This window comes from Carassius auratus, chromosome 14 (assembly GCF_003368295.1).
Source record: "Carassius auratus strain Wakin chromosome 14, ASM336829v1, whole genome shotgun sequence".
Taxonomy (NCBI): Eukaryota; Metazoa; Chordata; class Actinopteri; order Cypriniformes; family Cyprinidae; genus Carassius; species Carassius auratus.
Window position 1 is genome coordinate 22,311,777 of NC_039256.1, and position 27,692 is coordinate 22,339,468.

General features: G+C 35.8%; 1 protein-coding gene across 10 annotated transcripts in view; it reads left to right on the forward strand.

Moving 5' to 3' along the window:
- Window positions 1-27,692, forward strand: part of LOC113114031 (rap guanine nucleotide exchange factor 2-like) — a 106,825-nt gene that overhangs the window by 13,437 nt on the left and 65,696 nt on the right. For all 10 annotated transcript variants that reach the window (XM_026280727.1, XM_026280717.1, XM_026280722.1 and 7 more), the window contains exons 2-4: window positions 17,930-18,000; window positions 19,680-19,736; window positions 26,875-26,958. In XM_026280727.1, the coding sequence (XP_026136512.1) occupies window positions 17,930-18,000; window positions 19,680-19,736; window positions 26,875-26,958 (212 nt within the window). The remainder of the gene's footprint in view (window positions 1-17,929; window positions 18,001-19,679; window positions 19,737-26,874; window positions 26,959-27,692) is intronic.

Here is a 27,692-nt window from a genome sequence, read left to right on the forward strand (position 1 = left end):
TTTCGGGCCATTGGGAAAGATCTCCCTTTGTATTACAGTGCCTTATCATTGATGAAAGGGCACTGATAATGTCTGTCTTGCGTGATCTAGTCACAAGTTTTCCAGCATCAATTCAATCCTTGTATTGCAGAAGAAAAATGAATGTCTGCTTTAGTGGACAGAAATGTGACCACATGATGTTTTTATTGTCATGAGATGATCTGTCAGTCAGTGATTGCACAAATAAGGCTGAAGTTCTGACATGTGATTTTTTTACTTTCTGCTTTCTGGATCAGGTTTACGTGCTAACTCAGTTCTTTCTTTCACTGCATGACATTTATTAAAACGTCCTTGTTTGAATGATTCGTTTCATCTTTCTCACAAACAAAGCTCCTGGAAACAGTGAAATAATGATGAATGCAGCTAGTACTATTGGTGTAGTTCAAAAGAATGCTGGGAGCAGGAAGTCTTGTTTTTGGAAGGAATCGTTTTAACAGCACATTTTCTCATTGTCATCCTCGCTGGCTGCCGCCTCCTTGTTCTGCATTATTTAACACGTATGTTCTGCTGTGAGATGATGGTGATGCTCACAGATGTCTGGCCCATTAATGAGACACTTTCTCTGCTGTTCTGTCAAAGTTTGATATGGTTCTGGTAGTTTACTGGCAGAGCAATACTTTCATTCTTTTTTTCCCCTTTCTTTTATGTCAACAACAAATGCTTTATATTTTTACTAACCATCTGTTAGTACATATTTTTGGATGATCCAGTGAATTAAGCTTTATTTAGTGAAAATTACTTCTAATTGCATTGTATTCTCTCTGATTTAAAACTTTATGGCCACAAACCAAAATATAAGATTGTTTAATAAAACATGAATTGTATGTTTTGTTATGTCAGATTGTGCGAGAAAAACAAATGTGGCAGATTCAGACAGGATTAAATTCACCATGTATGTTTGTGAAACACAAATTTCTCGACCCCTGTTGAACTAGTCCTGTCCGAATAGGTCTAGACCGACATGTATCCTGAGAATGCATCTCTTTACAATAGTAATGGGTATCAGAATAGAGTTTTTTAAGCAGATGTAACATCCAGAGATGGCAGCTGCTTCAGCTGTGTCTAGAACGACATTTGACTCACAGCAGCAAAGTGGACCGCCTGTGTTAATTATTCACACTTATTTGCAGCATGAATAATGCAGCCTCTGGCAGGACCAGGGGCTCCAGTCACTAGTGCTGCACTAACGGCGCGTGAACAAACACAGCTCGAAAGGTGTTGACTCAACAGCAGGAGGTGTCAGAACAGAACCGAGACCCAGCATCGTCTGCCTGGTCATCACTTCCTGGTTTTGTCTCCTCTAATTGGCCATCGCAAGTTACTCGATTTAGTTTTCCCATTTCCTTTCAATCATTAGTGCATGTTTTCAAAAGAAACACGTTGTAGTGGAAGGTTTCTGCCAATGTAAGGGGTTGGATGCAACCCAGATCAGTTTCAGCATGTGATACGTCGCCAGTGTGACAGCTGCTCGGCTGTCAGAATAAATGCCTGTAGACTGCTGCAAAAGCACCTGCAGTTTAATCACACATGCTACACAGAAAAGTCTGTCGCTGCTCTCCTGCTGATTTACTTTCACATAAACTGACAAGGCCAGTGTGTTTATTCCCCTGTGAATTACACGGAGTGACACAGATGAGGACGGTGTGAGTTTAAGGGTATTTCTACATGAAATTGGATGCTGTATGTGTGCAGAGGATTAGACAAAAATCTTCATTTTGACTCCTACTCAACCCCCACTCTATGTATTGCTAATTTTGACATTTTGTGAATTGTGAACCAGTGGTTATCTACAATGGGGCTGGAGCCAAATATGGGCCCTCAGCCAAAGGTCTTAAATAATAATAATTTAAATGTAGTTATATTAACAGAATCTTAATTAAAATGCAAGAACAGAAACAATAAAGATGTCCTGCATTAAACTGTTTTTAAGTTAATTTGTTTTATTACAACAAAAATACTAGGGCTTAGAATCTGGTGATACGATACATATCATCATGATACAGGGGTTGCGATACGATATGTTATGATACAATGCGATACTGGAAGCAAGGTGATGTATTGAGCTATTTCTTATTTTAGGAATAGGATATATTTTAAGAAAGATGCCATTAAGAACACACCAACATATGCAAACCTTAGCAATAAATAAATACAAATGATTTAACCAGAACATAGTAGGATCTGCATTTGCAATAATCTCTCTCTGTAACATACAATGTTATTGAGACTCTTCACATGGGACGGTGTGAATGGTGGAACCGAGGCGGCGCCCACGCCACAGTCCCGTGATGGTTATTACCACAAAAGCCCAAATGACACATCCCTCTGTGTGCCACTGTTGGCTCGCGTGCCATAGGTTGCTGACCCCTGCTCTAGTGATTTTTCATCTTCATGATGAGTCTTTCACAGAGCCAGTGTCGAGGATGAGGTGTGGTTGTTTTTCACAGTCATTTAGCACTTTAGTATTTCGATTTACAGAGGGCAAATATTTTTCAGAATGTACAGAAAATCAACAATAACGCACTAATAACGTACAAAGCATATATGGTAAGAAACCTGAGAAAATACAGCAAAAATGCTGTGAAAGCAAAAAGGTTTTACAGTGATGCTGTTTACTAGCTTTGACTAGTAAGCTCTCTGACCATCCAATCAAAGAACAGGAAAATGCTGACATTATCGTAAGCATTAGGGCACTATCACTATCAGCAGTTATTTTATCTATTTTTGTAACATTTCTTACTAGGGTTGGGTATCGTTTGAATTTTAGCGCTTACGATTCTTATCGATTCCTAGTTTCGATTCCAATAAGATAAAAAAATATATAAGTCAAACATTTATGTCAAACATTTATTGTGTCTTTTTACAAAGCATTTTGTTGCAGCTGCATAACATGAGCAAAAACATTACAAGAGGAATTTTGCCTGTGCTTTAAAAAAAAACCCACCATAGCAAAAATAACTAGATTAATATAAATTTCAAATATTAAAGAGTTAAAGGTGCTGTAGGGAACTTTTGTAAAAAAATATTTTTTACATATTTATTAAACCTGTCATTATGTCCTGACAGTAGAATATGAGACAGATAATCTGTGAAAAAAATCAAGCTCCTCTGGCTCCTCCCAGTGCTCCTATTGCCATTTGCAGAAACTCCATCCCTCCCGGTAAAAAATAACCAATCAGAGCTGCGGTCCGTAACTTTGTGTTCAAAATGTAGAATAATGTATATAATAAGCGAGTACACCATGAATCCATTTTCCAAACCGTGTTTTTGGCTTGTCCTGAATCACTAGGGTGCACCTATAATAAGTGTTTATATTCGGACTATTTTAGATTGCTTCGGGGTTACCGCGGCGGAGTAACCCAGTACCTTTGTGATTCTTCATAGACATAAACAGAGAGAAGTAGTTCCGGCTACGATGTTCTTCCGCAAGACGCAAGCAGTTCTGTTTATTAACCGCTAGAGCGTCAAAAGTTCCCTACCGCAGCTTTAGAGACAAGTAAACAGTCAGTAATAAGATAGGAACAAACAAATCAATTAGCAATATCATAAACAAATACAACTAAACAAAATTTCAGGTACAGAAAGTGTAATGAAAAATTTAAAAACACTGCATAGTTTTCTTTTTATAAATAAAATAAAGATTAATAAAGTAAAGTTTTAAATATATTCAGTCAAAATCAGTGAATGATTTTTCTTTTGTTCTTTGATTAACATTAATGACAGACAGACAGACGTTTATTAGGCTGTTGTCTTTTTAAGCAAAAATACTGCACGTGTGTTTTCTTACTAGTGAATGACACATGATGTAGCCCAGCGGTTCCCATTTCCAGTCCTTGCACACATATTTTGCATGTCTCGCTTAGTTAACAAACCCGATTCAGATTACCAACTCATTAGAAGTGAGCTATGTGAATGATATGATCCCTACACCTTGTTCATTGCTCCATATTGTCTGAGCAGGGGTTTACTTCACTTCAGAACATGGGCTGGAATTGGGAACCGCTGATGTAGCCTATTGTAGTAATGTGGTCGCTGGTATTCTGGTCTGTGAGCATAAATGGGTTCAGGGGGCGTGGCTTTGGAATGCGATTGCAGGGAGACTGGGACGTACTCTTTCAGTGCTATCAGGCTAAGGTTAGCATTTTCCAAGATCTTCTACTGCACCTTTAATTCATAGCCAGTAGCTGTTGAGCTAATGTTAAGATTCTCTTTAATCACTGGAATTACAAAGCCACGTAGTGCTTCATTTAATGCAGATTAGCATAATTTTGTTGTTTCATTTCATTAAGATGAACAGACATGCTAACCAGAATCTTTCCATAGGTATAGAGCCCTCCTTATACTATACTTGTTGTACATTTTGAGTGGATTTGATTTAAACCAGTGAACATGTATCGTTAGCCATCTCCTAACTGAGCAGTTTTGCCACTTTAAAGCTGCCTCTAAGGTAGAAGTGGGGTCTGGAGTGTGTCCGTCTTTTGTGTGTGATTGATGCGACTCTGCTTTTGTTCTTATAGGATTAGTGCTGCCAGTTAAAGACATGATGCTAAGCCTATTCACGAGCTTCCAGCTTTCCTCTTTCTGAGCTGCGTTTGACTACATGCGTTCATGTCGGGTTATTACAATGACATTTTAAGCTGTTTAGCATCGGATATGCACGCTGGGGACAGCATTGAGGAAATAATAAATTACACCCGATCAATGAACGGTTCAGTTGTAGCCTACCTAAATGTATAATAGGTTTGTTTACACCATTGTACACTGTCTTTAAGTTATTGAAAATATTTAGGTGAAGTCCATAACCATATCCAGTACTGTTTAGACCAAGCTGGCTATCGGCGACTGTATGTTCAGTTGCTAATGCAAGTGACCTTGTTTTTGTTTGCAAAGACTCCACCTGGTGCTATGTGCTGTTCTATGGATAAAAATACCCTCAAGGGCCGCACTGTCAATAGGGTCTCAAGGACGGTGAGGTGTGAGCACAGTTGGCACGGAGAACACAATGACACATGCTTTTTAAATGCCACAGTGAGTGATCTGTAGGTTGGCACGTGCCCTTGTGGTAGCTATACTGCTGACCTGGCATACATTGCATGCTGCAGACCTCACATTAACATAGCTGTCTGATCCTAAAGATGTGCCACATTTCCCTTTGTTCTTATTTTTCGCGCTGTATTTTTGCAGTGCAGGCCAGTGATTTCTCTTTTGGATGTATTACAGGGAATGTTGCCACACATCTTGAGATAGACAAATAGCTGTAACACCCTCTTTAGAGAGCCACGCATGACCTCATGGGTCACTTTGGCTGTCTAGTTGACAAATCACTTGAGGCTAATTAAAATGTGCAGACACCTTTTTTTTTTTTTTTTTTTTGCTAGCTTGAGTCTGTTTGCTTCCCTTGCTAATTATTTGCCTTTTCTTTTGGTCTTTGTGTGCTTCAGTCCACCGGTATAAGCTTTTACTTGCTTATTTATTATGCTGAGTTTATACATATTTCACTATGAGACACGGTAAAATATATGGCTAAGTTATAAATAAGAAAGTGATTTGTGGATAAGAAAATACCATTTCAGTTTTTCTTCTTCAAAATTTCACTTTTAATTCAATGTGTTACATGCCATTTATTTGTAATGGTTTATGAAATCTACATTAAATTAAAATTATTAAAATTATTTCTACACCAGATGTTTTCAGTGTAGTGGATAGTGCATGTTCTATATATATATATATATTTATATATATATATATACAGTGGGGCTCGAAAGTTTGGGCACCCTTTGCAGAATCTGTGTAAATGCAAGTAATTTTCAAAAAATAAGAGAGATCATACTAAATGTATATTTTATTTAGTACTGTCCTGAGTAAGATATTGTACATAAAAGATATTAACATTTAGTCCACAAGACAAAAAAATGCTGAAATTATTAAAATAACCCTACTCAAAAGTTTGGGAACCCTTGGTTCTTAATACTGTGTGTGGTCACCTGATGATCCTCGACTGTCTTTCTGTTTTGTGATGGTTGTGCATGAGTCCCTTGTTTGTTCTGAACAGTTAAACTGAGCAGCGTTCTTCAGAAAAATCTTTAAGGTCCTGCAGATTCTTCAGTTTTCCAGCATCTTTGCATATTTGAACACTTTCCAGCAGTGACTTTATTATTTTGAGATAGATCTTATCACACTGAGGACATTTGAGGGACTCAAACATTCACTGATGCTCCAGAAGGAAACAAGATGCATTAAGAGCTGGGGGTGAAAACTTTTGAACAACGATGGAGATGGCCAAATTTGTCTTATTTTGTTTAAATAATTTTTTTTTCCATTTAGTTCTGCCCTTCGTAAGCAACAGAAGATACTTGTATGTTTCCCGGTACACAAATTAAGTACAATTTACCTTGAACTTCAAATTCCAAAAGTTTTCACCCCCAGCTCTTAATGCATCTTGTTTCCTTCTGGAGCATCAGTGAATGTTTGAATCTTTTTAAATAGTTGTGTTTGAGTCCCTCAAATGTCCTCAGTGTGATAAGATGCATCTCAAAATCATAAAGTCACTGCTGGAAAGTGTTCAAATATGCAAAGATGTTGGAAAACTGAAGAATCAGCAGGACCTTAAAGATTTTTCTGAAGAACGCTGCTCAGTTTAACTGTTCAGAACAAACAAGGGACTCATGCACAACCATCACAAAACAGAAAGACAGCCGAGGATCATCAGGTAACAGAACACAGTATTAAGAACCAAGGGTTCCCAAACTTTTGAGTGGGGTTATTTTAATTATTTCAGCAATTTTTTTGTCTTTTGGACTAAATGTTAATATCTTTTATGTACAATATCTTACTCAGGACAGTACTAAATAAAATATAACATGCATTTAGTATGATCTCTCTTATTTTTTTTAAAATTACTCATATTTTCACAGATTCTGCAAGGGGTGCCCAAACTTTCGAGCCCCACTGTATATATATATATATATATATATATATATATGTATATGTGTGAAACGGTAAAGCCAAAAAACAAATAATAATTAAATATATGGATCATAATGTATAACGGTTTTATGTAAATAAGCAACTTTGCATGGTCACACAGAAAATACATTATTTTATATTATAATCTGATTATATAAACAAATATAATTTAATAAAACATATTTAAGAAAATATTAAGAATAATACAGAAACAATTTAATGTAAATTGTAATAAAACAGTACAATTCATCGATGTAAATAAAACGGATTATTCAGAAAGTTCAGGCTTTCTACTTCAAAATTGAATGTTTCATTTCTTTGTAAATAATTGTGAAACTGAATTTCTGACTGTGTATTGTTTCTACACAATAGTTTTTTTTTCAGTAATTAAAAAAAATAGACTTTGTCTGTTATGTCTCTGTTGTGTTTGTCTGTGTCTTATAAAACAGTATTGATTAATGCTGGTGAGAGGTCTTTGTTTATCTATTTTGCTTTCGTAAGACAGACCTTCCCTTCATCATGTGTTTATCATCCCAGGAATCTCGATCATTCCCCACGGCCACAAGCAGCACAGCCTTTCCTCTGTCATGGGGTCTGTGTCCAATGGGCCCCCTGCGTTCATTTACCAGACCCTTGACAGAAAAAGGTCAGTTTTAGTGCTCCGTCTGGGTCAAGGCTGACCTTCAGGACAGACACCATGTGTCCTTCTCGGCTATTTGTGCATTGTTTGAAGTGATTGTTAAACACCTCATTGCAGATGAAAGGGGCAGATCTCCTTGAAGGTGTGGATACAGAGCTGACAACTAAATCGCAGCGTGTTGGGGAACTGATTCTTTTGCTGACAGAAAAGCCATTTTTAAACATGATTTTTGGGAAAATAGCACCCTGCGTGTCAAGTTGCATTATGAGGAAACTATAATATTTATAGGAAGTTACATATATAGTTTGCTGTGCTGAGCTGGCTTTGTGACCTGATTTCAACTTGCAACAGTGGGATGTAATGTGATTTAGAAATCTGTCTTTGGGCTTTGTGTGTATTATACTACCGTTCAAAGTTTTAATATTTAATTAATGCTTAAATCCATGATTTCTGAAGGATGTGATGCTGAATTAATGGCTACTGAAAATTCAGCGGAATAAAAAATTCACCCGAATAACATGTTAAAATTGAATTTTAAATAGTAATATTTTCAATATTTCTGTTTTTACTGTGTTTTGGCAGAGATAGTTTATAAGAGACATGTCACTTCCTCAATCCTCAATACAACTATGTAAGGAAAACCTGTAACAGCAAAGATGGCGGTTGTGTGCACATGTCCCGTCCCTCCCGCTGGAAAGCCAATCATCTGCTTTTAACAGTCAAGCCGGGAAACATTTAAGCCTATCGTCTGGTTCCACTGACGTTTGTGCGCAGTTGAGGAACCCTTGCGCATGCGTAGGAAAGGTATAACCTGTAGAGAAAAAGGCATTTTAAACCTTATTTTGGGACAAAGTCATCAACATTTTTCAGCGATTTTTATCATATTTTACTGCTGTTTCTATACATGCTGTTTTTATGTCCCGGTGACCAGTGAAAGTGCAGTTCTGACTCTCTGCCCATTCATTTAGATAGGAGCTGGTCTTGTTAGTCTGAAATAGCTGCCCGGAGGCGTTGCCAAGATGGTGGCTGACTGGCACAACTTGCCTAAAAGGACTTTGGTTTTGGTCAAATAAATGCAGCTTGGGTGGGAATTTATATATTAACATTTTAGGTACAAATTGAGGCATGTTTTTAGATTTATGGACGAAGCAACCAAGGACATTGGCTCTTATCCAAAACTTATTCAAAAGTGGGCTGCCTACATAGGATTTTAAGACATTGTAGGCGTGCTTCTGACATGCAGGCTGTTTCAAAATGTAGGCGGCATAGATATCTTATTTTGGCCAAATTCTAAGGCAGAGAAGGCAATACCTGAAACACTGTGACATAGTGGAAAAAAAAAAAAAAAGTTTCAAGTTGAATTTATTTGATCAAATCATATCATTGAATTTTTATATAATTATTTAATAATTTAATTATATAATTTAATTACGTTTAATATATTTTATTTGTTTATATAGCAACATGCAAACAATTTTTTTTTTTAAATTAACTGTTAGTTGATGCTATTTTAAAATCAATTATCATGCCTTTATGATTGATATTGATGACACCACTATATAATATTACTCAAATAAAACATCCCTCTTTATGGTCTTCTTAAATGAATGTCATTGCATTAAAGCGATGTTGATTATGTCTGCTTCAGTCACTTCTTTCTACTTGAATGTAGTATCTGGATTTTGATTAAACCATGCAGCTATTCTGGAAACCACTCTTGAGTTGTGGGTTGGGACTCTTAAGACTAGTTACCCTGCCAACAATACAATTCTGCCTAATGCTGGGATGATTGTCCTGATTGGACTGATGGTTTTTAGATGCCACCTGCTCAGGCGGCTAATCCCAGCACGGTTTATTGCTATAGAGGGAAATGATTGACTGTGATCATGTAGATACTTAGACTGCTGGTTGCCATGGTCACAGTGATGCCTTGAGTGGAATGTGTAGAGCCTTCTGACCCATTCAAGATGCTTCGTAATGGGTTGCATTCAAGATGTTGGGATACAAAGATGAGAAGAGGCATTTTAAGTAGTAAAAGCAGCAAAACACTTCAGTTTATTTTCTGCAGTCTGCAGTCTTGGACAGCCAGCATACATGCTATAAGGGAAAATGTGTACAAACAGCTGCAGTGTGCTGGCAATTATTACCATGTTAAAATAAAAGCTATTTTTATAGAGAGTTTCTTATATTATTTACTGTTTTAGTTGCTTCTGCTGATCTCTAGATTTTCTCTTGCAACATTAAATGAGTAGTTCACCCCAAAATGGAAATTATTTAATTACTATCAAATGTCATTATTTATTCATGTGGTTCCAAATTTTTTTTCCTGTGGAACTCAAAAACAAAAACCTTTCAACCTGATATTCAATTGAAATGTATTACAAATACTAATAATTTTTGTATGTATTTTATTTTTATATTATTATTATTATACATGTTATATATTATATTAATATTATAATATTATTAAAATATAATATTATTAATAACATTTTATATTTGTTTCTTCTGAATCCATACAGTATAGCTCAGCATTAATACATATATATATATATATATATATATATATATATATATATATATATATATATATATATATATATATATATATATTAGTGCTGTCAATCGATAAAAAAAAACAACAACTAATTAATCACACAATTTTTTAAAATTAATCGCGATTAATCGCAATTAAAAGACTGAAACTTTTTGGATATGTAAATGTAAAATGTAAATAATTAATGTAAACTCAAGACAAAGAAACTATTTAAATTCAAAATATGATTGTTTATTGGAATTTTTTTTAACTTGTAACACAGATTTTCTCATGTAAACAACATACCTGCAATAAACCATCAATATCCTCCAAATTAACTGTTGGCTTGAAAGCCATATTTATTACAGAAATAAAAACACAGGCATGTAAGTACCATTTGAATTTCAAAACAATCAATGCCAATAAAAAACAAAAATGATTTCCATGTTGAATTCTAAGTGGACTGCAAAAAAATTCCAAAGTATTGTCACTGCTTTAAGTGGGCCGGTACGCACCAGTACTCAGTACCGCCACTTCCAAATATAGCTCTTGAGCTTAACGCCACCTCTCCGTGCGCCCAGAACGTGCTTTTAGCGTACCGGTACGCTCATTTGGACATCTGTTTTAATAGAGGTTTTAATCTTTTACCTGCACTGCCGATTTTCAGAGCGCCCTTCACAATGCAAGCTTCCTAATTCATCCCACCCAGAGCAGAAACTACATTACCCATTCACCCTTAAGTTATACAAGTGAATAGCGCATGTGTCGCTTTTCCCACTGTTAAGTGTCAACAACTCAACGTGGCCGGAGAAGGTGTGTGAAACTTGTTGTGAGTTATACTAAAGCAAAATCTTGAGTATTTATTGTCTGATAAACATTAAAAACTGTCTGCGGAGGTTGAGTCGTCCTGCAGCCCCCGCTGGCTGCTCATTGGCTGCAGCATCTTTTTTCTAAGTTCTAAAAAAATACCGTAGACGGCGAGGCACAAATTTAGATATTCATTTATCTAATTAATCTATAGCCTATGCACAAAGACAATATGATATTTTTGTCCCCTTTTTGTTTTAAAGCTTGATGAAGAGAGAGAGCGCAAGTTGCTGCAGCTGAGGAGGACAGTGATGCACGCGTACAGGAGTGATTGACAGTTCGTGGCACTGTGTACAAAAAATACTCCGCTACACAATTATTTCATTATTTTCGTTTAAGCTTATTAACGTTAGCGTTACAGAAAGGTCTGATTTACGCACTGTTACAGTCATTGTTTTTTTGTTTTTTTTTTAAACAATGACATTTGAGTTCATGATTTTAATGTTGCTGTGTGGCAGACTAAATGAAGAGTAATGTTTCTTGTGGCACACTGAAGAGTAATCCGGCAGAGTTTTATACTGAAACTTTCCGTCTAAAAGTCCTTCCTTGGTCTTATCCATATTTCTTTGCACGTTGAACACACATAGGCCACAACTGGAAATAAAAAAAAACTGCAACCGCGTTAATTGCGTTATTTTTTTTTAACGCGTTAAATATTTCAAATTAATCGAATGCGTTAACGCGCTAATTTTGACAGCACTAATACATATATATATATATATATATATATATATATATATATATATATATATATATATATATATATATATATATATATATATATATATATATATATATATATATATATATATATATATATATATATATAGTGTTGGGTAAGTTACAATAATGAATCCCTCAAAAAAGTTTTGCATTACTTATTACTAATAATTTCTAATTAAATCATCAGCCTCGACCAGTTAGACAGTAAGGATAGACATAAAATTGATATTACTTACTTGGTAACACATTACACCAGGGCTATTCAAATCTTGCCCTGGAGGGCCAGTGCAGTGCAGAGTTTAGCTCCAACCCCAATCAAACACACTTGAGTCTGTTAATCAATGTCTTTGGGATCATCAGAAAATCACAGGTAGGTGGGTTTGATCAGTGTTGGAGCTAAACTCTTAGAAAAGATTTGAATAGCCCTGCATTACACCAAGCACTATGTACAGTATATATGTGTGTAAATAATGAACAGTATTATTTTTTTAGGTATACTATTCCTTGACCACTATGTCTACTATGATGTACTATGATGATCCAGTGCAGTAAATGGTCTTTCCACATTGAACTGAAAATACATAAGGAGTGAAAATACATGAAGAGACAATAACAATCAGTCAGAACATTTGATCATTAATATAACTAGAATTAAATATTGAGTTTTATTTTAAACTTATATTAGTCCAGACTGACAGCATTAAGTCCTGTTGCTTGTCATGGTAAGAAACCTATTAGAAAAGACACTATTTTTGGGTATCTGTTGTAATTTCCAAGGTCTTCTGCTCTTATTTGCTGCAGTTTATCTGAGTTTCTTTAGTGGTGTGTGCAGAACACATGAATAGGCTGTACAGGTACAGTTTCATGGCTTTGTTCATTGAGTTTTGTGAAGGATTTAGTCAAGGCTGCTGTTGTTTGCATAACTCAGCGGTTTCATCACTGCTTCTCTACCTGGTCTCAGTGGTATGTTTCTCTCAGCTGGAGACCACAGCACCCGCTGACTCCCACGAGAGTCACCACTGAGGGCTGAGTGCCCTGGGCTTCACATGTTGTGTTTGACCAATCACAAAACACAATGGTTCCTTTGTCACAAAGCACTCTGGGAGGAAGTAGTCACAATGCTTAAAGAGGGGACGAACTGTGTGCAAAAACCTTGTGGCGTTTAACTCTGAACCTGGCATCTGTTGGAAAATTGTGCCAGAGGCTCACCCTTTTGTTTAAAAAAAAAAGAAGGTGTTGGTGGTTGTTGTAGTGAAATTCCTCCAGATTCTCAGATCACTCTTTTGCTGTGTGTGTAAACAGTGCCCACGAAGTGTGAATGATTCAGACCCAGCATCAAGACCGTTTGGTTATTGTGGCAATAGTTACATTTTTTTTCATGCCAGTATTGATTTTTTAATAGTATGCTATAAAAGGTATAGGCTAATTGTTATATCTGGTGGATCTGAAACAACTTGCTAGTACCTTGGTAGTACAGGGTTGGACCCCCTTTTGTCTTCAGAACTGCCTTAATTCTTTGTGGCATAGATTCAAAAAGGTGTTGGAAACATTCCTCAGAGATTTTGGTCCATATTGACATGATAGCATCACACAGTTGCTGCAGATTTGTCAGCTGCACATCCATGATGTCAATCTCACATTTAACCACATCCCAAAGCTGCTCTATTGGGTTGAGATCTGGTGACTTCGGAGGCCATTTGAGTAAAGTGAACTCATTGTCATGTTCAAGAAACCAGTCTGAGATGATTTGAGCTTTGTGACATGGTGCATTACTCTGCTGAAGTAGCCATCAGAAGATGGGTACACTGTAGTCATAAAGGGATGGACATGGTCAGCAACAATACTCAGGTTAGCTGTGGTGTTTAAATGATGCTCAATTGGTGCTAAGGGGCCAAAAGTGTGCCAAGAAAATATCCCCCACACCATTACACCACCAGCAGCAACCTGAACCGTTGAGACAAGGCAGGATGGATCCATGCTTTCATATTCTTTACACCAAATTCTGACCCTATCATCTGAATGTCGCAGCAGAAATCGAGACTCATCAGACCAGGCAACATTTTTCCAATCTTCTATTGTCCAATTTTGGTGGGCCTGTGCAAATTGTAGCCTCTGATTCCTGTTCTTAGCTGACAGGAGCGTTACCCAGTGTGGTCTTCTGCTGCTGTTGCCCATCTGCTTTAGGGTTCGACGTGTTGAGCATTCAGAGATGGTATTCTGCATAACTTGGTTGTAATGAGTTTATATTTAATTTACTGTTTCTATTAGGGTTGTGCCGATAGACGATAGTATCATGTATCAATGATAGTCAGAGATATTGACATAAGCAGATAAATCTCTGTCGATAATCAAGACGATATTAGGCTCATTTTCCTATTAATGTATTAGATAATAATAAAAAAACTTTTATTTGTATTAGGTGGTTTATTATAATTCGGCTATCAAACTGCCTAGCTATTTCACTTCAGCACCGCATTTTAAACACACACACACATACACACACACACACACACTGCACATGCGAGCGCAGGAGGATTAGAGCCTGTAGTCACTGAAATTGTCCACTTTGACTCGGATAACTCGTTAAATCCATGAAATGAAAGTGATAGAAAACGAGGAGTTGGTGTCCCACACATTTAATGGCTGGTAACGTTACACGGCAATGTGCTCCTCAAGAAAGAGATCTACTCTTTCTTGGCGTTACAAATAAAGACAAAATAATAACAATACGGCAGAGCAAACTTATCCATAGTGGTTCTCACATATTCCTTCTCTTAAAGACTGATCACTTATAACACTCACTATGTGGTGATGACGTAGAAGGACTATGTGAGATCCACTATTGATGATAAGTTCGCTCTGCCGCCTTGTTATTATTTTCATGCACACCGCACTATAATGTGATGCATGCAAAATACATAGTTTTGGCCGTTACAAAGTCTCCATCCACAAATAGATGTTCATCGTCTGCAGATATAAAGTAATTTCAGTGCACTTTAACAAGTAAACTGAATGGCCTGTATGTGTGCAATATTTTAAACGAGCCCTCACTGAGTTTAATGCACAGTTATGTTAGAATGCATCTCTTTCTTGTTTGCGACGGTGCGTTGGTCTCGTCATGAGGCGTGCGCTCCGGAGCGCTGTATGACTGATGCTTCAGTTAAATTCAGCTTTACAGTTTTTGAAATACTCAAGCCAGCCCGTCTGGCACCAACAACCATTCCACATTCAAAGTCACTTAAATCCCCTTTCTTCTCCATTCTGATGCTCGGTTTGAACTTTAGCAAGTCGTCTTCATCACATCTAGATGCCTAAATGCATTGAGTTGCTGCCATGTGATTGACTGATTAACAATTTGTGTTACCAAGCAATTGAACAGGTGTTCCTAATAAAGTGGACAGTGAGTCAATCAATAACCACTAGCACTTTGACTTCATTTTATTTTTTTATTTTAGTAGCTTTTTATGCGCCTTTTGTCATTTTTATTCGTTTTTGTTTAATATTTATATGAATCCCTTTTTTATTTGTATTTTTTATTTTAGAGCTTACACTTTTTACTGTTTTTAATGAATTTATTGTAAAGTTCTGCACTGTTAAAAATAAATAAATAATAATCATAAATCTGCCAGGACATTATCCATTCATTTTACAGACATTTTTGTTAAATTTAAAACTTAAACCTAAAACTCAAAAATGAAAAATGCTGGTAAAACACCAATAAACACACAAACAAACAATTAAATATATAAATAAATAAATAAATAAATGATCAAGTGGGAAATTTCTTAATTGTAATACAGTACAGATGTATTTCAATTAGCAATCTTTTTAAATAGTTTTAGTTGACAGCAACAGCATAAGTCAGAGCACAAAAGAGAAAGAAAATAATCACTTACCATTTGTTCATTCATTCATTCATTCATTCAGTTTTTGGATAAACTTAACTAGATGTTTATTTCAACATTTAACTAAGATGTTATCATATATAAGCATATAACTGATGAAAAAATACCAAAGAATGACTATTAGTTTAAAACTCTTCCTTCTCATTGTGCATTTAGATCAGAGCAAACTTGTAGTGGTCTCATTATGAACTCCTGGCAGAGAGAGAAAATAAAGGAGTGAAAACTCCTCATGGGGACACTGGGACTGAAGAAATGGGGTTCTGCACATTCTTTCCATGTTGAATTTAGTAATATTTGAGGGGGTGAAAAAGAAAGCCACAGTGTTCTGGTAGAGCTTCATTCCAGCCAGTAGAGGCGATAAGAGGAGCAGAAAGAGCTGGACTCGAATCCGTGAACTCTTCCACCAGCCTGACATCTAGTGGAGGATTTGTGTAGTGCACCTCAGCCAGACGGCCCTTTGTCATTGTCACTGTCTTATTGTTCTTGTTGTGCTGGCTAAAGCAAGATTTACGATAACTGATGTTCATATTTAGGGTTTTGGATTTGGACAAACCATTAAGCATTTCATTTAACGTGTAACATGTGCCACACCATTTATTATGGCTGAAGTGATTTGGCTTTGTTGAATTGAGATGTGCTATTGCGTTTCTAAGCAGTTATTCTCTGTACACCATAGACTCAAAACAACTTAGCAATTACAATTTAATAATAATAATAATAATAATAATAATAAAGGTTTTAAATAATTGTAATAAACTCTACTTTGCACTCATTTAATAATAATTTGTCATGTGTCTTTTATATTCTTATTTTATATAGTCTTATATTTCACATTAATAACACAATAATTTTTCTTCATACACAAAAAATATTTAAGTTAAACTAAATCTAAATATTTTTTTCTGTTCTTTTTTTCTCTCATTATTTTTTTATTTTTTACATTTTTAATTTTTATTTTTTCTATTGTTAAATAGTAACAAGAATAATGATTTAATATATTATTTATTTTTTTCATATTTATATATTATGTTTATTTTAATGTGTATATTTCTCCATAGTTTCTCCTAACACTTCATGTACTGCTCTTAACAGCAGGTGGTGACAAAACATTTAAGCAATTTTTTATTTTGCCTCTTTTGTGATGGAGGTCTCCATTTGATTCCAGTGCAGTTTGTCCATGTTATCTTGACCTCTATAACCTTCGTATAAGTGTAAATTTAGGGTCACCCGCCCCCTTACAAACATTGAGCCTACAAGAACGCATTTCAGATTCTTTGTTGTTTTAACTTAAATACTTCACTTTCACCTGGTCTGGATCTACATCTCAACGTATCTACTAACAAATGACAAAAATACTATCCATTCTGTTCTGGTCGAATCTCACCTGACATTTGTTTTCTCTTTCTTTCATTTCAACTCTTATCTTTCAAGTAATCCTTTAGATATAATGGGAAAACAAGGAGGCAGAGCTTTAGTTGTTCTATATCAGAAGGCAAATGTTTGGCGAGCTGTGTGTTTGCATTTGTGTTCCTCGTCACACAGGGTCTCTCAGTTCATAATCAAGTGCGTCTGTGTGCGGGCACAGAACCTCTTTTGTCCTCCACTCTATCCCAACATGCCTTTTGTGAGTACAAAGGCGGCCCAGTTCTGGCGTCAGTGATCTTGTGTGTGTGGAAGGGGACAGAGCCGGCTGTATGCTCAGCCTCAGATACATGGTCACTCTGATGGGTTAGTCTGAAGAACCACTTCTAGCTCTCTGGTGAAAAGACCTGTTCGTTTAGTAGTGTCTTGCCAAGCCTGTTTGCAGTGTACTTCTGTAAATAATATTTAAAATTAAAAGCTGGTTCTCCAAGAGAAAAGCATTGTTAGGTCAGATGTAACTTTTCATTGCTTTATAAAGCAATTTTATATAAAGTGTATTTTTTCTGATTAGCATTTTTCTGAATATGATTAGCATAATTCATTTTTTATATTATTATTATTATTATTATTATTATTATTATTATTATTATTATTATTATTATTATTATTATTTGCTGTCTTCCTGCCGGTTTCCTGTATTTTTGTAGAGAAATTGAATTTCTGTTCTGTAACTGCATTTCTCCATGTGGGTCAGCAGTGCCCTTTTCTGTAGCCTCTTTTCAGTCTGATATCAATGTCTTCTAGTCCTTTGATGAGATTTCTGGGAGAGCGTGTGGTTTTACAGATGAACAGACTTTGATCTGTTCTCTTTCCTTCTCTTTTTACCTGCAGGACCTGGAGATCGTTTATTCCTACTTGCATGGAATGGAGGCGCTGTCCAATCTTCGGGAGCACCAGCTGAGGTAAAACTGAAGGAAGGATTTGATAAATGAATGGAAAAAATGCACAAATGTTTCTGAGGTCAAGCAGGTGATGTATTGCGGGTTATGCATACAGATGAGTGAAAAACTGTTTTGCTGTGTTTAGGATGATTCATTATTTTTATTTTATTTTATTAAAAAACTAGTAAAGATATTTGATGTTTTATCATTTGAGTTTTGGAGTACTTTTTTTCTCTAGTGTAAATTTATTACAAATGTTATCTTATTTTTTTATTTTATGTTGCACAGTCAGGTATTTTATTATATAGAATTTTTATTTTATTTTTTCTTAAGATATGTTATGATATTTGTTGTTTTTATAATTTGTGAACAATTATAAAAAAAATGATAACAATTTCGGACTGCCATTTTTAGTTATGTTATTCAATAGTGTTAATATTTTATCAGTTCTGTCTGTTATTATTATTCTTATTATTCTTATTCTTATTTTATTATTATCTGTCATTAATTACTCACCCTCATGTCGTTCCAAACCCAGAAAGAGCTTTGTTCATCTTCAGAACACAAATGATATATTTTTGATAAAATCCGAGGTCATTCTTTCGCACCCTCCATAGCCAGCAATGGAACTTCGTCGTACAAGGCCCAGAGAGGTAGTAAGGACATCATTAAAATAATCCATGTGTCATCAACTGTAGAGGTTCAATCATAATTTTATGAAGCTACGAGAATACTTTTTGTGTGTAAAGGAAACAAAATAAGACTTTATTCAACAATTTCTTCTCTTCCATTATTTTTTTTGTCCACAAAGATAACAAAAATGTAAATAAAATTACAGTTGAACCACTGAGGTCACATGGACTAACTACTTTCTAAGCCTTGTATGTTGCAGTTGCATTGCAGTTTATGCAGGACAGAAATCTTTCTCTTGGATTTAATCAGAAATATCTTAATTTGTGTCCTGAAGATTAATGAAGGTCTTACGGGTTTGGAACGACATGAGGGTGAGTAATTAACGAACTAATCAGATATTCCGATTATTAATGGGGTTAATGATTTGAGTTTTGGCTTAAGGTATTTGCATTGTTGTCTGAACTCTTAAATCGACCTCAGAATGACCCTCTCAAGGATTTCATGTCATTATGTTTATACTCATGTGGATGTGAATATTAGGGGGAAAATACTTTGCTACTTGACCACAGTGTTCTAGAACATTCCTAACCCTACCTGACCCCTCCAAATCCCCTTCATTGGTCTGTACACATCTTCAGGAATGCGTCAGATGGACTTGGTTGACATTCTGCCCCCCAACCGAGCTGAACTTTAAGGAATGTCTTTTGAAGAATGTTTTTGTCCTTTGGATTGTTTTGTTCTGTGGCGATGCATCCGAGTTTGCTTAAACAGCACTTCTGGCATAAACCAAAACTGAAATATGTCATGCACAAACAGAGTTTGGTTTGGTCCTTGTTGTTCTTCACAACAGGCAGCCTGTATTTTTTTCTTTCTTTTCAAAAGGAATGCCAACCAGACCTGAATATCCTCGAGACATTTCGTCCTGAAATCCATTTTGGTTTCACAACACGATATTTCATAATCACAGACAAAAATATGAGGTTCATTGCTTCTTTTGGAACCATTAAGTTTGGATTTGTCACTGATTTATGGTTCTCTCTTTCTCTTGTCCTCTTTTTTTTCCCCAGGATAATGTGTGAAACCGTCCGCTACGAAAGACATGAAGCCAACGAAGTGCTCTATTAGTGAGTAACAACCATGCTTTCCATCCAATTTCCTTTTGTTTAAAGCCATTATGCTTCTGTAAGCCTTTATAGGATTTGCAATGCATAAGCACAAATAATCTTCAAAGATCGTGCCACTCCAGAAGCGATGATAAATATAGCCCGCTTTTGAGAAGAATTATCAAATCACAAAGGTGAGATGTGAACTCGCTGAAGCAAAAGTGTTATATTCAGCGCTGCATGAGCCTTCTGTTGTGTTATAATGAGAATCCTAGCTGAAAATGGCATTATGAGGAATACAGGGTTTCTGGGTGATACACACACAGCTATTGATCTGCAACATCTAAGACACACTGACCCACTTTAGATCTGCCCTTCATCTGACGTGTGTTTTTAAAAAGTCCTTGCTTGTATCCTCTCATTGCTGTCCAAAGTTTATGTTGGCTTTGTCTGGTGCCAAACACTTCTTGCTTTTTTTCTGGTCCTGCCCAACACACACACACACACACACACACACCCTGGATTTTATGTGACCCTGGACCACAAAAACAGTCGTAAGGGTCAATTTTTCTAAATTGAGATTTCTGGAAGCTGAATAAATAAGCTTTTGAATAAATAAGCCACTGATGTATGGTTTGTTAGGATAGGGCAATATTTATTACATGGCTAATTGCCACACGAGTTAATAATTAGATGCAGAATATTGAATGCAAATGAAATTGAATGAAATTTGAATGCACAGCTTCCGTGAAGACAGCAGTTGCGAGCAAGCGGCAAATTAAAACTAAACGGACATTTAAGGTAAACGGTGAAGTCAAATCACATATTTACACAACATTTCACTATAGAATAATTAAGGCAATAAAAGAATTAAGATGAAAATGTTTTAAAACCGTACCAGTTTTTTTGTTCTCTTATAATCCATTACAGCGTACAAAACAATCGTAGCAAAATAACAGCAGCTGCATTTGTTTGAAACGAGAGCGAGCCTCAATACCAGGATGACATAATTAAACAATTGTACACCATTTTGAATCGAGGTTTTAATATTTTATTAGCAAAACAAACGCAAAGCTTCCACCTAGAAAAAAAATAGTTCAAGCAAACAATTTATTTATTTTTATTTTTTTTGCGTGAGTGACTTTAACTAACTGGTGAGAGAAAAATGGCACTATCAGAGACTACAAAGGAACGTCGACAGTGAAAATAAGGCATAGAAAGAAGAATACAATTATGTGTTTATCCTACCTAGTTTTGTGAATTAGTCTGTTTTATCTGCAACAAAGTTGTCGCTGGTTGCAAAGTATATAATATTAGATAGCTACACAAATTAAAAGCTTTTCAAATTAAAAGCTCTCAATTCATCTAAAAAATTAAAATAAAAAAATAGCTGCAAAAAAGTTATCGTGTCTTGAATTAGACAACAATTTGGCAAAACAAATGCATTGGAGATGGTTGGAGATGACACAAACTTTCTTTTGGATCGTAAGTTTGTCTCACTTGTCTAATAGGCTGTTGCTAATATTTGTTGGTTTATCTAATAGTTGTGGATTTGTATAGTCCTCTGTTTTAGGAGGTTGTTTTCATCTATACACTCTCAAAACTCCCGGTGGCAGACTATTTAAGTACTAACACTCCACTGAGTCTGCTATACCAGCCTAGACGCTGTTCCTCAGCGACTCACTCCACTGTTTTTTTATTAGACAGCTCGCTGGTTTAAAGCTCAGCACTAATAATAATCTTCAGACTTGTGTGCTGCTGCTGCTGATTTCCCTCAGGAACAAACCACTCCCACTGCAACAGCCTCTGAAGCACTAGTGCCAAATACACAAACATGCTTTCCGAGATGCTATAAAGGCAAGTCTTTTATGCTTTATATTTGATCAGGTTCGAAGGACAATAATATCACACTGGGGTTTCTAAAAATTATAGTGATAAAAGTTTTAACGTTGTTACTGGGTCACATTGATTTCTGCTTTCTGTAAATAATATTTAAGCAGTGTTTACATTTGTTAAACAAGTTGACAACATCAGGGAACTTTGCTCGGGGACTCTTTTTTTCATGTTCATGCTAATTATGCTCTTATACAAGAATTAGACATTCACATCATAAATGAAGACATAATTTTTCTGTTTTAGTTGACAATTGATACAGATACTTTCTGTGATTTATGTCAGAGTGATCAATAAAGTAACATTTTTTTACTACTTACTAGATGTGTGAAGCTCCAGAAATTTCTTCTTTAATTGCTTTAATCTTCAATCTCACAATAGTTATCACAATACTAGCAAAGTAACAATAAAAGTGTTCGTATTGAGCAACAAAATTGTAGCAACCTCAGTTTTATATGGTTGAGTTTATTCTGACCAAGTTTTTATTTTCTTTTATTAATCATTGGTCTCGCATAGTAGCATACATTTAAATTATGATAAACACCATTAAAACTACACACACAGCACATTAATACCATGGTAAAAATATAACTATATGGTTTTTCTATAGCCTATTTGTATGAGGAACAGTTGTCTAAAATCATTCAGTATAAATTGACACATGCTATAGCCTAATCACAAATACACAATTACTGAATATACCATTAATCTTTTATTAAAATTCAGTGTGAATATCCAAAATTTCTGCTACAAGAAATGTGGCATGATTCAAATGAGTCGCTGTTTCGGTCCGCTTTTGGCGCATAAACATTAAATCTAACATTTATCTCTTCATATCGTTTTATCCAGGAAATGATATTGTGATAATTATTGTTATCAATTTATCGTCCAGCCCTAGCTCGTATTCATGGTTTAAAACAGATATTTCCAACATTTCACTGTGCGCAATTACCTCCAACACCACCACTCCCCGGCCTAATCGAAACCATACTGAACCATGGCACCATTGGGTTGTATCCAACCAAACCGTGAATTTTGTGAACTATTACACCCCTTGAATGGTAGTGGCTATATATAAACACAAAATAAAAACAAATTTGATGTAGTATCTATTGAAAATGATCGGAAGATTAAATAAATCATAATTTTGATAAATAATTTACCATATAACTTATATTTCTCATTGTAGAATGCACAGTCTCTGTGAGATTTATAGGAAGATGACTGAGTTCTCTGGTAAGGCTGCTGTCATCCTGTCACCTCTACACTGAACAGCCTCAATAGAAATAAAACCCTATAAAAGCCTTTTATGTGTGTAAGAATAGCTGTTGTCTTTGAGTACTCAGGCAACATTCACATAAGAGTGTGTCTGTATGTATGTGTGTGCATGCAGGAGTGCTGCTCTGTAGTGGCATGGGTGATCCATCATTCTCTACCCTGGTCTGATGCACGCACACACGCACACACACACACGCACGCACGCACACACACACACACACACACACACACACACACACACACACACACACACACACACACACACACACACACACACACACACACACACAGAGAAACAGCTCAGCAGAAGGGTTCTCTCCTACAGTCGTGGCCACCAGCTGGTACAGAGAAGGTTTCCCTCTCCTCATCACTCTCTCTCTGTATTCCTGCTGGGACTCCCATCAGAGATGCCTAGACATGCCGCTGGGCACAAACACACAGCTCAGACCAGAAATGCAGGCACATCAACATGGATAGAACCACAGTTGTGTATTTGCTTGATTTAAATACACATTTAAGATTATTTGTAATTTTGGCATTTTTTGCAATGATTAAACTTTCATAAAACCACTCATTAAATATTACATTTACATTTAGTCATATAGCGGACTCTTTTATCCAAAGTGACTTACAAATGAGGACAATGGAAGCAATCAACATCAACAAAAGAGCAAAGATATGCAAGTACCACAGCAAGTCTCAGTTTGCATAACGTAGTACACGTAACAATAATAAAAAAAAAAACAGACAGAATAGTAAAAGAATAGAGCAAGCTAATGTTGAGATGTTGGGCAGGTCATTTCACCAGGAGGGAACATTTAATGTAAAAGTCTGTGAAAGTGATTTTGTGCCTCTATGGGATGGCACAATAAAGCAACATTTACTTGCAGAATTCAAGTTTCTAGAGGGCACATAAATGTGAAGTAATGAATCTAGATAAAGGGGTGTAGAGCCAGTCCTGGTTTTGTGGGCAGACATTAATGCCTTAACTATTACTGGAAGTACTATAACGATATCAGTAATTTTGCAATTATACCACTTAATTGTTCTATATTATTTTCATTTTAGAATTTAATATTCTATGGCTGTCAAAGATAACAGTTACAATTTAAACATTTAAGGTGGTTTAGCTATCTTTATATTTAATGAAGTTAGTTGTAAATGTTTACAATTTAAAATAGAAATTGTAACCTTTAAACCAAGATTTTCCTTTTTCGGTTGACCGAAGATTAGCAGATAAATAACCCCCAAGGATGAATGCATGTAGTCCATATTCCTCAAAACCTTGCCTGACTTTCTGCTCTCATTTGTGCTCCCCAGTCTTTCCTGAGGGGCTGGAGGCTGGTGCTGTGTGCTTGATGAGCATTTGATGAGCGTTGAAAGAGTGTTTCAGTGACCCAGTTCAGTCAGCGCTGCTCCGCTGATGGTGCAGAACATCCTCACGCTCTCCGTCTCACCCTCCATCATTCCCGCTCTCTCCTTCTCTCTATGCATTCTGCTGATTAATAATTGAGTGTTTCGTTTTTTGTCTGCGCACGCTCTGGAAAAACGATTAAAAGAGGGAGCAGAAGCGGCAATGATGAAGGGGAGTGATGCAGAAAGAGAACAAAAAAAGCAAGCAGCCTTCGTGCTGCGTTTGAGAGCAGTCAGGAGCTGCCTCATTAGTCCTATAGAGACGATGTAGTGTGTGCATGTGTAGGATTTTCGTTTATCCAGAAGTTTGGAGAAGTATGGTTGTACTTATATGATTGTGGAAATACATCTTTCAACAAATGTGGACTTTTAAATAATGTTAATTAATTAAGGTATAATGTATGTGGCTACTCAACTAATGAATATGTAAATGTGAAACTTTGAATTGAGTTCAAATTATAGTAGTATCTTTATATGATTTTGCTAAGATAAGAAATACCTATTGCAATATACAACCTGAACGTCAGAGCAACAAAACGAATACTGAAACTGTACTACAGAAATATTAACACTGGTGTTCTTTGATGCTATTTTTACTGCAATCCATAACAGCCACACAAGATTCCAGCAGTTTGTATGAAACCTAAACGTAATTCTGCGGTGTGATACGAGAGACACCGGTTTCAATTACGAGCTTTCCGATATACAGATTTGCTTTGGATGACGGAGAAGATTAGGAAAAAGAGTGGCCTTGGTTCTGGAAGTATTTTTCTCATAGGAATTTTTTCAAATGATAATTTATGAACCAAACCAACCAGCTATGAGGAGATGCAAAACATTACAAAATTTGATTTAAAGAAAAAATTATTAGAAAATCTGAACATGAAAATAATCATTATAATAATTCAAGAATTGAAGCATTGTTAAGCATCCTATTGAAGCATTGTGAAAAAAAATATTCATTTAAAGTTGGTGATTGTATGTATCAAAACAACTTTTTTTTGTGTTATTGCAAAATATTAGGGATGTGCGCAATGACTAATTTGACTGTCGTTTAAATGGAGGTTTTGTATCCGACTAGTCGACTAGTCTAAAAGCAAGAACCCCCCAAAAGATAGTAAGAAAAATATATATATAAATATATGTGTATATACTGTAATAGCCTACATTTGAAACACTTTATGCATCACATTGACAAATCCCACAATGGATTCCGCTAAACATAGGTCACAATTATGCCGTAGGCTACTCTTTCCTTGCATTATCATTTGATTTTAGGCAGTTGTTAAAAAAAAAGAAAAAAATAGAAGAGCACACACTCAACCTCAGCCAATGCTTATTTATTAAAATCACATAATTCGTCATCTTCATATAACGTTAGTCAATAATATATTAAAACACAAGACAAGAAGATTTGGGAATTTTATCAAGGAATATCATTAAAACGGCTTCTAAAAACATACTTCGTCATGTAGGCTATATCATCTAAAAACTAAACGAAGACGAAACACAATAAATGATGTCATTGCTTTCAGAGGCGGATGCATGCTGCTGTTTGGGAATGTAGTTGTGTAAAAGATATTATACAGAAATACTTAGATGACAGACTTTGCTCAGGAATTTCAGAACGATCATAACATTTCAGATGCGGTGGAATGAGATCACGCAGTTTTGGAACTGATTGATCTGAGCTTATGCACCTCAGCTGAAAAATAAAAATAATTACTAAATCCAAGATTTGGTGATTTAAAATAGCATAACAACCTGACTGTTGCACTCTAATATTATAGACCAATCAGAATTGAGTATTCCAATGAATCGTGTGATAAGATGAAGATGTACAAGGAATCTCAGTGCAGACAAAATGTATTAAATCGGATGAAAAACAAGCACTATTAAAATGTGCAATAATGAAGTGTGCAGTGTAGTGTGATAGCTGGGTTATTTGCTTCATGTTAGGAGTGTCTATCAGCTCATAAACCCCAGCACTGCTTTGGGCTTGTTATCTCACTGGAGTGTGTATCGGCCGTTCTGACTCAGTGATCAAGATGTCCGCTGCTCATTGGATTGCTCCTCTTTTCACATTTCCACTTTTAACACTTGCTGGAGAGGCAGACATGGAGCAGGGCTCGCCGGGAGCTAGAAGGACGTCTCTGGCGTCGACCCAGCATGCCTCCGAAGATGTCTTACATTTCTGAATGCTCTGTGACCTGAAAAAAAAGGAGTGTTAAGGGGGATTGTGTGTCAGTGTGTTATTTCCTACACACACACATAAATCAAGCAGTCATATTTCAATTGGCATCACTTCCAAGAGGAAGAGAGATGGTGTGTGTTTCACACTTGGCCGTTTGGTCACTCTATCCACTGTTTTCCTTATGTTGTCTTTTTTTCTTTGCAAAGGAGTAAAATCACAGAACAAAAATTGATGACAGTGTTTACATTAAGCATTGATGTTATGTGCATCTGTGTCAGCTACTTTTGCTCTAACCATACAGCAAACCAGGCCGCATGTTAGAAATAAGCATGTTTTGTTTCCTTTTGAAATCTGTGTGACATTTTTCTTTCTGTCCCACAGTCCGGATGACATTGGCACGTGTTGGTACATTCTGCTTTCTGGATCGGTCTTCATCAAAGAGTCCATGTTCCTGCCACGCTCCAGGTATGTCTCTTACCTGAATGCCATCAAATATCAAACATTCACACTAAGAAATGAGAAAACACACCCTAAATACCCTTTCCATTATCCTGTTATTTGTGTTAAGCTTGTACCTTCCTTCTTTCTCTAAAAGTTCTCACAAATAATTTGGAATTTGAACATGATTTGGAACTGATTTGGAAATGTAAAGCCCAATTCTGAATAAACAAAATATGTAACACTGGACCTTAAGAAGAGTAAATATCCATCTCGGTGCATGTCCTCATCCTAGTTTGCAATTTAAATGGTCCAAATGTAGATGCACACATCAAAAAATGTGACTGGGACCAATTTGGTTAAATGTGCATTTAATGAAAGTACCTTCAAAGAGCCACTGTATTTTTTTATTATTATCATTTTGATTATTATTTAGTTAAGGACAATTTTTGCAATATGTTTGGAATTTCAGATGCATTATTTTTATTATTTTTTTACTTTTATGAGTATGGTTTATTTTTTTTAATTTTTTTTTTATGACATATAGATAACATTAACATTAAAGCCTAAAAATCTAGATCAAATATAAAATGTAGATGCAACTATACAATAAGGGAATGTAAAAAAAAGACAATAAAATTTAAAATAAAGTTAAATAAAGCAGCACAAGGCAAATGACAGATAGAGTGCAAAACAATGAAGTGAACAACAGTGCAGATAAAAGATTTTTAGTGCAAAAAAAAAAAAAAAGCTTATTTAGT